The sequence below is a fragment of the Citrus clementina genome, unplaced genomic scaffold, assembly GCF_000493195.1.
Source record: "Citrus clementina cultivar Clemenules unplaced genomic scaffold, Citrus_clementina_v1.0 scaffold_2, whole genome shotgun sequence".
Taxonomy (NCBI): domain Eukaryota; kingdom Viridiplantae; phylum Streptophyta; class Magnoliopsida; order Sapindales; family Rutaceae; genus Citrus; species Citrus x clementina.
In genome coordinates, this window is record NW_006262688.1 from 25,870,682 (window position 1) to 25,882,267 (window position 11,586).

Sequence of the window (11,586 nt, forward strand, 5' to 3'; positions counted from 1 at the left end):
TATTGAAATTTTAAATATTATTTTCTTCAAATATAATATATTAAAAAATTAGTACTAAACAATATAATTCCAACTGTATCTTTAAATTCATTTACTATTTTATTATTAAATAAATAGTGAAATTTAAAAGATTTATGATTTATTCGTAATGTCAATTAGATATACAGTACTATGATGATATTCAAACATAATGGTAACTACTAACCACACAAAAATATCAAAACATGGAAACACTATATTGCGAAAATTAAAAAGTGCATGCGAAAGTCAACTCTTCACCATATCTTGACCGTCAAAAACTTATGATCATCACATCACAACCCTTGATCTTCGTGATTAAAACCTAAACCACCACCAACTTTCTGTGTTCTGTAAACCACCGAATCCCCTCAACACGCCAAGTCGCCAATATAACATTGTCACTCTCTCTCCTCATCCCTTCTCAACTTCCACCTCCCACCTCTACTTTTCCCTCGCCGGAAACCGCCAATTTCCGGCGACGCAACTCCGTTTCCGCCACCAGCAATAAGAACAAACAGACCGCACGAACTTCAATACCTTCGAAATTCCCAAAATGGCCTCTTTATTAAATTTCACACCACCAAAACTGTGCATACAGAAAAGGAACACCGCTTTACATTCATTTCGTTGCAATTCAATTTTGAAGCCTCAAAAGAGCGTAAAAGCAAATGGCGGGTTGTGTACGCTGGCATGCTCAACGTCGCCGTTTGTGGGAAGAGTCGGGTTGCAAAGAAGAGAAGGGAATGTTTCGTTGCTTTCGTTTGGGATAAACGCCGGTTCTGTCGCTGTCGTGGCGAGGAATGATTCGTCTCAGGTTTTGTCCGCAATGCTTCCTTTTGTTGTTGCTCTCACCGCTGTCGCGGCTCTTGCTCAACCTTCAACTTTTACTTGGTCAGTTCCACTTCTTCAATTGTTTTGTTCTTATTTTTGAATTTTTTAATTCTGCGTGTCTTTTATTTAATTACGTTTTACTAATGGCGGGATTTAATTTTCGTATTTTTTTTTTGGGTCCTGGGTTTTCATTTTAATATTGGTTTTTAAGATATCCGTTTCTGAATATATTATATCATCAGACTGAAATTTGAGAAAAAAAAAATCAGAAATAAAAGAAAATTCTTAACAAAAATTTTGTTTCTATAAATAAAAGTAATGGTTTTTTTTTTAATGATGATTATATTTCTGACATAGTAATTCAACAGGCTATTCTTTTACATAATTTTTTTATTTTACTTTTATGTTTTATTTGATTTATGGGAAAGCTGTAGTTACTAGTTAACAGGGAGCGTTTAAGAAACTGGACTTCGAATTGATGATGCCAATTACTTAATTTTTGAGATAATAATCACCATTTTGGGATTGCTTATATGTGTTTGATTTAAGGCTCAAAGATGGTCTTTTTTCTCCTTTACTGCTGTTTTGGCATTTTACTTCCTAGGTGACATGACAAGCTAAATAGTTTTTTTTTTAAATGAGTATTAAGCAGCAGAATTTCTGCTAATTGGCAATAACTAATAGCAGAAAAGATTTTGGCTAAAACTTGTACAGGGTATCAAAGGAATTGTATGCCCCAGCTTTAGGTGGCATCATGTTGTCTATTGGAATTAGGCTTTCTATTGAAGATTTTGCTCTCGCATTTAAAAGGTATAAGATTTTTTTTCCCCAGGAGTTTTTGCAGTTCATTTATAATTATTTCCTATTTCTGAGAGATTCTGGATATACTCACCAGTTTGCCTATCTTTTCATCTGTTGCAGGCCTTTACCACTGTCTGTGGGGTTTGTCACTCAGTATATAATTAAACCAATCCTCGGGGTGCTAATTGCAAAGGCATTTGGGATCCCTCAGATATTTTATGCAGGTTTTGTCCTCACAGCTTGTGTTTCAGGGGCTCAGCTCTCTAGTTATGCCAGCTTTTTGAGTAAAGGAGATGTGGCTGTAAGCATTCTCCTCAGCAGTTCTACAACCATTGCTTCTGTCCTCATCACACCTCTTTTAACTGGCCTTCTTATTGGGTCTGTTATTCCAGTTGATGCTGTTGCCATGTCCAAGTCAATATTGCAGGTGATGAGTGCTTTAGGAGGACAAAAAGATATGCTTGAACTGGTTCTTCCATTTTGATCATCACTTAATGTTTGAGATTTTTGGTGTATCTTTGCAGGTTGTTTTAGTTCCAGTTGCTCTTGGCCTTGGACTCAATACTTATGCAAAGCCAGTTGTGTCTTTTCTTCGACCTGTGATGCCATTTGTTGCTATGATATGTACCTCATTGTGTATTGGTAGCCCTCTTGCAATCAACCGGAGTCAGATTCTATCCATTGAGGGTCTTCAATTGGTTCTTCCAGTATTGACATTTCATGCAGTAGCGTTTGCTGTGGGATATTGGGTCTCCAAAATTCCATCTTGGAGGTAATTTCTTTCTTATTCAAGAGTATATTATCCTACATATGGTGACTGAGAAAGAAAATTCTCCTCGTCATTGTCTCTGTTCTGTGGACTTTGGTTGAGTGCTAGCTCGTTTTAAGTTCCCAACGTGTTAGCCGAAAGAACAGACCTCATTTAGGGATCCTTTTTGTTAGTTCACTGCTTAGTACACTCAGGTGATTGGTCTGCCAGAGTAGGTACAATAAAAATACAGCAAAGCTGATGCTCTTCCATCCTCCCATATGCTGGAAGCAAGTGCAAGCATAATCAGAAAAATAGAATGTGTATAAGCATTTATATCTGGAAATTTAGAACTTGAGGTCTCATTTGCCTGACTTACTAGCAACCCTAGCATGTTATTTCTTAAATTTTCCCTTCTGACAATTTTTATTTTAATCTCAAGGCTTGCTTTTCTCTACTTTGCTTTCAATATCTGAAATGATCAACTTGTCAGTCACAATTGTTTGGCTTGGTGATTTGTTATCCAACCTCAATGATGATCATATATATCGTATCTAAATGCTGTCGTGTATATGACTACTTTTCCTTTTCGATTGTTTTAATTTCACTTACCATGGCAGTTTAACCTTTACCCTTATTTAGGTCATTGGCTATATGCATTTCTACAGCGTTCATATTCTAGAAAAACAAGCAACAGTACAGTTAATGTGGTCCACGTCAAACTGGGAAAATAAATTTCCACTATGATTGATAGCTTGTCTTTAGGTTCCTTCATTCTTTTGTCCAATGACTATTGTGGTCAAATTCACAGATATTTTGAGTTAGTACCTTGGAAAAAATCCATTCTGTCCGCCCCAATTATCGGAGAAGCTACTTTATCATAGAGAGGAAAGGTTTTTATTTCCACGAATAATTCAAATGGGAGCCTCTGTAGTAGATCAGCTTGATAAATTCATTGCAACAGAAGCTGGTTTGTAACTTTTATCCATACGCTAAAATCATTGAAATTAGAGATTGGATGCAAAAGAACTGACTTGATTTTTTTTACAGGCAAGGAGAAGAAGTCAGCCGGACAATCTCGCTGTGCACAGGAATGCAAAGTTCCACCTTAGCTGGTCTTCTTGCCACTCAGTTTCTTGGAAGCAGTCAAGCAGTTCCACCAGCATGCTCAGTGATTGCAATGGCTATCATGGGTCTTTGCCTTGCCTCTTTCTGGGGCAGTGGTTCTCGAATCCAGGACTTAACGAACATACTCAACTGGCACAGTAGCTCTGCCGCGAACACTTAAGGAAGCAAACATCCATGCAGTTTCAGACCTTAGAGCGAAACTGATAATGGGTGACAGTGCTGATGGAGAAGTGAACCTCCCAACATTTTCAGATCTTAAGAAAGCTAGTCGTGGCCATCTGGACCATCAAAACAAAAGCGGGTAGAAATGTAGTAAAATATATGGGATACAAAGTGATAGGAGTCAACTATGGATAGCAAGAAAAACTGTAGTGTATTGATTAGGGCTGTGTACACTACAACTTGTTAGTTCCTGTATATCTTCTGTATCTAAATTCGATATAGAAAAAAGTTATAAATTACCAGGCAAACAACCAAGACTTCGTATCAATTACCGGAGTATGAATGAGATTATGTGCAAAGAGAAGAGGCTCTCACGTGATGGAAATAATACCCAACTCTCACTTGAAAAGAGGAAAAGTTAGAAGTACAGAGGTTCACATGTACCTGTACCGGTCCAGTCTGGCCCATCATAAAATTTGATTTACCTTCTTTTAGCGGGTAACAGCCTCATTGTTTTGCTTGCTAAGCAAGTTTTCCTGGAAAGCCACGTTTCCCACGATGGATACGCCATTACAACACGCAGGCGTGAACGTTGTTTACTGTGAGAGGAAGATCACGATGTTTATAGGATTGGAGTTCAATATATATGATCAAATGACAGCAGCGAACTGGCCAGGTTTACAGCCGCAACCAATTGCTGAAGTGAGGACTAGGTTAAAGAATGCGAGATTAAGTTTCGGTAATTCGAAAAAATCGCTTTTGAAATTGTTGGATGAACCAAGCAGAATACTTGGGGATAGTTTTCGGACGATGCTAATGGATATAAGGAAGAGGAAAGAGTCTCTAGTACCCCAGAGAGGTTTGATGTTGAATAGAACAGAGGCAGCAGATGCATAATTTGGCGAGAATTGTTATTATTTTGAACCAAATTGATCTCCTGGTCAAGATTATGAGCTTAATGACTTGCCCTGCATTGCACACTCATTTGCATTGCCTTTATTTACAAGGGTGTTCCAATCGTAGAACCCTCTTTTGAAACCATCTCATAAAGTGAACGTGGTGTCTCTGTGGAAGGATCTTCTGCAAAGCGATGGCCGTCATGCTTATTATACACAGCTGGTTTCAGAAGTTATCTTACCTGCTGAGAGAATATCTCCCTCCCTCAACAGCTGGAACGCCGAGAAGCCTGAGCAGATGCTTAGAATTTGTTAGTGTTGGAAGAAGTCGTTGCCTTCCTCAGTTCTTGACACCATATTGAATAAAATAGTTGTGCGAAACTGATTGGCTCTCAGTACTTGTGGGTGCGTCCGTGGCTGCCATTGTTGGAACAAAAACGGCAGGATTTGTATGATAAGTATAAAGCCGAGTAGCATTAATGACGCTTGCCAGTTGCCACCCAAGTGATGAATGACTTTGACCTCCAATTTCAGCAATTTTAGAGGGAACTGCGGCGGAGACAATGTATATCGAGTGGTGTTAGGCCCTGTAACTGATTAGATTTGAGCTCATTCTGGCTGCTTCCTCTTGTCCATGGTAGCCAAGTTTTCTATTTTGGTTCTACAAAATAATCTTCTAACACAATTACCCATCATATACTGACTTATAAATTTCCGCACTCGGTGTTTTCTTTAGGGATTATTTTGATCAGAATTTAAATTCGGGTAAATGCTTGTTGTTTGGTTCATGCTAATACTTCCCTTGCATGCAATTGGAAGATATACAAACAAGGGCAAACTTAGATTCCAACCAGAAAGTTTCATTGAAGATCAAAATTCAAAGGTTATGCTGCACTGCACAGTAAAATGACTGGTTAATTTATTGAATCCTGTGTCCCGTAATTCTTTCGATTAAGTTGGCAATTGACTCATATTAAGTCATGAATGTCATGATTGTTGTCAAATTTCAACACGATTTTATGTGATAAAAGTATTTACATTTGAAGCTTGCTAAGATCCCCTAACATTTAAGAATGGACAACAAGAAACGATTCAAATGCAGAAAAAAGTTATTATTGTTGTTAAACACGGTCTCCGTTGTCACTTGGCACAAATTAAAAGAATAGTAGTGCTTTGCATCATTCTGATTGAACCCAAATTAAAAGATGCGGGATTTCATCAGGAGTTGATACCATCAGTCCATCACCCCCTCTTTGATTTTCCCGGCTCAAGCCCAACTGACGCAGAAAATGAATTTTTTTCTGTTACTTTTGTTTTCAAGGTTGGCAAATCAAGGGCCTGAGCTAGACTATATTGAGAATAGGCTCAGGCCCTTTAAAGGGTTATCTAAATTTAAATGGGTCAGGATTGGGCGGGCCTAGGTCTTCATTAATTTTAAATAAATTTTTAATAACAAAAAATATTTAAATTAAAGATAATTATTTGATATATAATATAATTATCGTCTAATACATAAAATATTAGTAATACAATATAATTAAATACAAATATTAATATAAAAGATTAATTTTTATATGCTTTTTTATTTATAAATTAAAAAGCTCGGGCCTTTCCTAATTTCTTATTTAGCCTTAATTCGTACGAGCTTCATATTTTTCGACTCGTATTCATGCTCAATCCATGTAGGCCAAGTTTTAGACCCGCCGCAAGGCCAAACTTTTTTACCAATCCTATTTATTTTTATTGTCGTTGTCGTCATAATAATAATAAATGAAAACTTTGAGACAAATCCTTCCACTATAAGTGAAAACTAATATCAATTTATTATTATTATTATTATTATTATTATTATTATTATTATTATTTAAGAAAAATCATTAATATTGTAATAACTGATATATCAATAACACATAATTTGAATTAAAATTTTCATTTATAGTGGTGAAGGAATTGTCTCAAATTTTTGGTAAATACCAATTACATTGGTCAGATAAAAAAAGTTTGATTGACTCGTTTGATAAAATGATTAAATCCAAATACAATTTGTCTAACTTTTTTTTTTTAATATTGTTATCGAATAGGATGGGAATTAAAGTTATATTGCTAACTTTCATTGTTATCTAACTTAATTTAAAATTTTCATTTAATTTATAAATCTTATAAAAAATACCTAATCATAAATTAAACAGCGCTAAATAATAACTATTTGCATTAACAATCAATAAAAATTGAAATGTATTTTTCATCAATTTTATGATAAATTCAAATATGTTCCAAACTTCGAACTACAAATTTTATAAACAAATTGACAAATCAACCAACTCTAACTTATATTTGACATGACTATTAAGCACGTAACACAAATTCGAGCCATGTAACATTTTTTTTTAAAAATTTAATTCAAACCCGTGTATTTTATCATGTTATTCACGTGATCGTGTCCCGCACCCATGAATCAGATGAATCCTTCACCCAAATTGAATTTACCCCGAAGTAAATTATTTAAGAATATTTTATTTGTATAAAGAAAAAAACAAAAGATGGATGTTTACTTAGCTGGGTAATTTTTAAAATCTTTCCTTGAGGTTTGGACTTGTTGCAAGTAGATGACGAGAATCCGTTTATTTATAAAAAACCCCTACGTTTTTGCTCCGTTTAATTGCCGATTGGGTTGTTGTGGGCATTGTTGACATTTCGCAATAAAACAAATCTTTTGCAACTTTCGTTGCCTTGAGAACAGTAGCTTGTCATTTCAATTACTGATGTTCTGACACAAATAAAAATCAAACTTGCAAAAATTACCCGAAAATTAACCGTCGGCACACGGATTAACCCACGGATCATTGAGCCCGCTTGTGCTTGGACAAGTAAATCGCCAAAATCTCTCCGTTCCAGCTCTTATTTTAACATCAGTAGGCTCGGAACCAACAGGCTCAACACCCCAAAAGTATGGATCAATCAAGACAATACCAACAACATTAAAGTCGTCGATAATTTCTCGACCGTTTCTTATTGCCATGTGATGAGCAATATTAGCACCAGCGCTGTCCCCAGAGTAAAACACTCGCTCAAAATCAGCATTACGGTTGAGCCAATCTTCGGGGCCATTTCCGTCAACATGGGAAGCAACCCATTTGACTGCGTCCCATGAATCTTCATAAGCGATAGGAAGGGGATGCTCTGGGGCTCTTCGGTAGTCGACCGAGACTGCGATGATGTTAGCTTCAGAGACCAAGTCGTTGAGGTAATTATGGTAAGTTGGTGAAAAAGCAGTCTTGATGCAAAAACCTCCGCCGTGAAAATAAACAAGAAGGGGGAGTTTTTGGTTTTGATTTGTGTTTTTCGGGAGGTAAAGCCGAGCAAATAAATTATTTTCAGGAGAATACACAACGTCTTTGGAATCAACATTTGTTTTGGGATCAAGTGATGGGGGAATGATATCGGTGCCCCTAAGCCTTTCTACTTTGCCGTCTTTGTGTACTTTTATCAAAGGAGAGAAGTCATTGGCGACTTCTGATGATGCGTTGGTGGAATCCATGGAGAAGAAGCAAAGCACAAAATGTGGAGGGCGTTTTCTTTTGTAAAGATGATAACGAAAGGATTTGGCCTGTGCAGGACAGAATTACTGTTTTTATTTGATGTAAGTTTGGTTTTTATTTGTGTCAGAACATTAGTAATTAAAATGATAAGTTATTGTTCTCAAGACAACGAAAGTTGTAAAAGATTTATTTTATTGGGAAATGTCAACAATGCCCACGACAACCCAAACGGCAACCAAACGGAGCAAAAATATAAGAAATTTTTTATAAATAAATAAATTCTCACCATCTATTTGCAATAAACCCAAACTTCAGGGAAAATTTTTAAAAATTACCCCACTTAGCTAGCAAGCTCCTTAATTTAAATAAAAAGACAAAGACGATCGAAGTGACGAGCGAAGGTCCACATGGCACAATCTGGATGGGACCGTACGTTCCAACGGCTTTTGAGGAGTAACGATCTGATTGGTTGACTTGCTAAACAAGTTTTCGCTCGATAACCGATTTCACGTGATCATAGGATGCATCTATTCATTTTGTTTTTCACTTAGAAAGTCTCTCTCTCTCTCTAAAAGAAAGAACGAAACGTGATACCGACTGATTTCTAAAACTGAAAAAGAAAAATGGACTCTCACCGGAAGCAGAAAAGAGCTGCCCCTCCGTGGAGAGACGACGGGGTTTTAGACCGCGACCCTTTACCGGGCTCCGACTCCGACTCCGACGATGGATACGCAATTAAAAGACGCAGGCGCGAACGGTGTGTACTACTAGATAAAGATCGTGTCTTTTCCTCAAGTAAGTAATTTTTATGCCTTGGTTCTGTGTTGAAAGATTGAATTTTGTTTTAAAAGGAAAAAAAAAAGTAATCAACATTTTTGTAGGCCCTGCTTAGGGTTTTAAAATTTGGATAAAACTAGGCAACAATACGATCTCGTACATTAGCTGGGCCTCCACAATTAGCGAAATACATTTATTATTAGATGTTTTAAGACATATTTGGAATGAAATTTAATTATTTTACGAAATATTTTGGTAAATTATTTTTGGGACTTATCGTTCCGTTAATTATTTATGTATTTTCGTGGGTTATTTATTTATTTATTTATTTTTGGGTATAGTGGAAAGGATGAAGTTAAAGTTAGAGGATGGACTTCAAGGGGAAGAACGGAGAGATATCGGCATTCGGTTTTGGAGTTATGAGGAGCGTGCAAAGGGAATTGGGATTGGGTATGAAGGCAGTAGGCTTGGCAAGAATGAGCAAGAGATTGTGACACCAATTGGTGCGAGGATGAGGCAAAGGAATATGGGATTGATGGATGATTCTAATGAAATGGAAGTAATGTTTTCAGGTTTACAGCAGCAACCAATTGATGAAGTGAGGACGAGGCCAAGCAATGTGGCATTAGGGTTTAGCGAAATGAAAAAGACACTTTTGGAGGAGTTGGAGGAGAAACCAACAGAGAGCCTCAAGGAAAGTTTTCGGTCAAAGCTGATGGAGATGAGAAAGAGGAGACAGCCTAGTTCCCTAGAGGGGTTTGATGCACCATTGCCCAAGTGCTTGGCTAATCTTAAGGTTGAGGAGGTTGAGGAGGATTTGAGGAGGTGTTTGGCTAAGCTTAGAGTTGACGACACTGATGAAGATTTGTGGAAGTGCCTGGCTAAACTGAAAATTGAGGAGACTGGTGATGATTTGAGGAAGGGGATGGAGAAGTTAAAAAGGATAGCAAAGCAGAGGCAGCAGTCGGATAATTTAGAGAAAATTGTTACTATTTTGTGCCAAATTGAGAAAGAGAAATTTTTAGGACTGTTGACATTGAGGTCCCTTGCAAATTATTTCATCGACTTGAAGTGGAGACTTTCTCATGATTATAAGCTTTATGACTTGCCCTGCATTGCTTACTCATTAGCTTTGCCCTTTTTTACAAGGGTGTTTCGGGGTTGGAACCCTCTTCGGAAACCATCGCATAAACTGAATGTGGTGTTGATGTGGAAGGAACTCTTGGAAAGTGAGGACAGTGATGGTTATACTAAGCTGGTTTCAAAAGTTATCTTACCTGCTGAGAGAATGCGTCGCTTCCTCAATAGCTGGAATGCTGGAATGCCTGAGGAGATACTTAGATTTTTAGAGTGTTGGGAAAAGCTGCTGCCTTCTTCTGTTTTTGATACCATATTGGATACGATAGTTATGCCAAAGCTGGAAGGTGCTCCGGACTTATGGGTGCGTCCATGGCTGCCATTGTTGGAACATAAACGGGAGGATTTGTATAAGGAGATAAGGAAACAGTTGGGGTAACATTAATGATGCTTGGCACCCAACTAATGGTGGTTTGACTTCCACAAAAACCTGATTTAGAGCTTTGTCTGAGACAAAAACAAGATTTCAGTGGGAATTTAGCTTCTCTCAGTCTTTTCCTCTTGGATGTTGGCTAGGTTTTCAGTGTGTAGAAAATGATTTTCTAACGCAAATTTCCTCTTTAACTGAGTTAGTTATATGGTACTTGTAACTTTCTGCACTCGGTAGTCTGTTTAGGAACGATTTTAAATTTGGGGCAGGACTTGTTTGGTTCAATACTAATTTGTTTGTATCCTCTTGCAGGTAAATTATTGCATTTTGTTCCTGATTAAACAAATAGCGACCGGAAGATTACAAAGTGCAAACACTCAATTTCCAAATTTATATAGAAGGCCATAGCGTATAATTCTTTTGATTAAGGTGGCATTTGGCATCAAAATTGAAATTATAGAATTCTTAAACTATAGTTCATATTACTTAGAAAAATCCAACTTTGAATTGGAAATTGAGATGGCATTGGCAATGGCAGACGATGGCATTGGAAGAAATATGAATTTCCGAATTTGGGCACGATAATTAAATAAAGAAATACCAGTCAATTTTGGCCTAATTAAGCCAATTGAAGTTCCTGGCGGTGGCGCGCTTTATAACTTGCTAATCAAGTTTGCTTGCCGGCCTCGAGTCTCTGATAGTCTCCAAGGAAGACGCTTGCGAGAGGGATAAAAGAGTGCAATCGGATAGAGATAGGGTGTATTGTATACAAGAGCATTAACTGAGGATCTGAAGGCAAGGCATTGGAGAGACTGATTAGGTGATAGGCTTGCGCGGATGGATAATATATGTAGTGAAATAAATTACAGCCAGCAGATAAGATAATATGAGTTTGGGGCAGCAGCAACAGATGTTTGGTGAATTCCAAGGGATAAGTCGTAAGTGGCAGATCATGATTATTATTATTATTATTGTTGTTTCATCATTATAATTCGATGAATTGTCTTAACAAGGAAGTGGTTGTAACACTGAGCGGACAGTGAGAGCCGCATCGAGAAAAATACCAAAGTTTAGTCGGCTACAAATAGAATTTTGTAAAGATGAGGGGGAAAATCTTTAAATTCTGCTGAACCTGGTAAAACTCTGAACATTTTCTCGGCTAAACTATAATAAACT

The 11,586-nt window shown here is 37.1% G+C and overlaps 3 protein-coding genes across 6 annotated transcripts; 2 read left to right on the forward strand and 1 right to left on the reverse strand.

Moving 5' to 3' along the window:
* Positions 1-385: 385 nt before the first annotated feature.
* On the forward strand, positions 386-5,379 carry LOC18052569 (probable sodium/metabolite cotransporter BASS3, chloroplastic). 3 transcript variants are annotated; one of them, XR_002907201.1, is made up of 6 exons: positions 386-912; positions 1,567-1,662; positions 1,774-2,080; positions 2,178-2,425; positions 3,213-3,371; positions 3,452-3,542. XR_002907201.1 is itself a non-coding variant. In XM_006447927.2 (5 exons), the coding sequence occupies exons 1-5, from the start codon at positions 575-577 to the stop codon at positions 3,687-3,689; spliced, it is 1,227 nt and encodes a 408-aa protein (XP_006447990.1). In that variant the 5' UTR covers positions 386-574; the 3' UTR covers positions 3,690-5,379. The 3 variants fall into 3 exon arrangements, 2 of the variants coding, with proteins under 2 accessions (XP_006447990.1, XP_024047161.1); XM_006447927.2 differs by lacking the exon at positions 3,213-3,371 and having other exon boundaries at positions 3,452-5,379; XM_024191393.1 differs by lacking the exons at positions 1,567-1,662; positions 3,213-3,371 and having other exon boundaries at positions 3,452-5,379.
* A 2,017-nt stretch (positions 5,380-7,396) lies between these two features.
* Positions 7,397-8,168, reverse strand: LOC112101158 (probable carboxylesterase 13). The gene has a single exon (XM_024191653.1). The coding sequence runs from the start codon at positions 8,123-8,125 to the stop codon at positions 7,397-7,399; it is 729 nt and encodes a 242-aa protein (XP_024047421.1). The 5' UTR covers positions 8,126-8,168.
* Positions 8,169-8,659: 491 nt separating this feature from the next.
* LOC18052570 (septin and tuftelin-interacting protein 1 homolog 1) lies at positions 8,660-11,586 on the forward strand. 2 transcript variants are annotated; one of them, XR_002907232.1, is made up of 3 exons: positions 8,660-8,921; positions 9,245-10,620; positions 10,723-11,586. XR_002907232.1 is itself a non-coding variant. In XM_024191581.1 (2 exons), the coding sequence occupies exons 1-2, from the start codon at positions 8,750-8,752 to the stop codon at positions 10,417-10,419; spliced, it is 1,347 nt and encodes a 448-aa protein (XP_024047349.1). In that variant the 5' UTR covers positions 8,660-8,749; the 3' UTR covers positions 10,420-10,714. The 2 variants fall into 2 exon arrangements, 1 of the variants encoding a protein (XP_024047349.1); XM_024191581.1 differs by lacking the exon at positions 10,723-11,586 and having other exon boundaries at positions 9,245-10,714.

What these genes read in the sequence shown, in the direction of transcription:
- LOC112101158 (XM_024191653.1), bottom strand. Translation starts at nt 8,125, where the DNA reads ATGGATTCCACCAACGCATCATCAGAAGTCGCCAATGACTTCTCTCCT.
- LOC18052570 (XM_024191581.1), top strand. Translation starts at nt 8,750, where the DNA reads ATGGACTCTCACCGGAAGCAGAAAAGAGCTGCCCCTCCGTGGAGAGAC. An exon ending in AGATCGTGTCTTTTCCTCAA is followed by an intron (nt 8,922 to 9,244) that starts GTAAGTAATTTT and finishes TTTTGGGTATAG; the next exon opens with TGGAAAGGATGAAGTTAAAG.
- LOC18052569 (XM_006447927.2), top strand. Translation starts at nt 575, where the DNA reads ATGGCCTCTTTATTAAATTTCACACCACCAAAACTGTGCATACAGAAA. An exon ending in CAACCTTCAACTTTTACTTG is followed by an intron (nt 913 to 1,566) that starts GTCAGTTCCACT and finishes AAACTTGTACAG; the next exon opens with GGTATCAAAGGAATTGTATG. An exon ending in TTTGCTCTCGCATTTAAAAG is followed by an intron (nt 1,663 to 1,773) that starts GTATAAGATTTT and finishes CATCTGTTGCAG; the next exon opens with GCCTTTACCACTGTCTGTGG.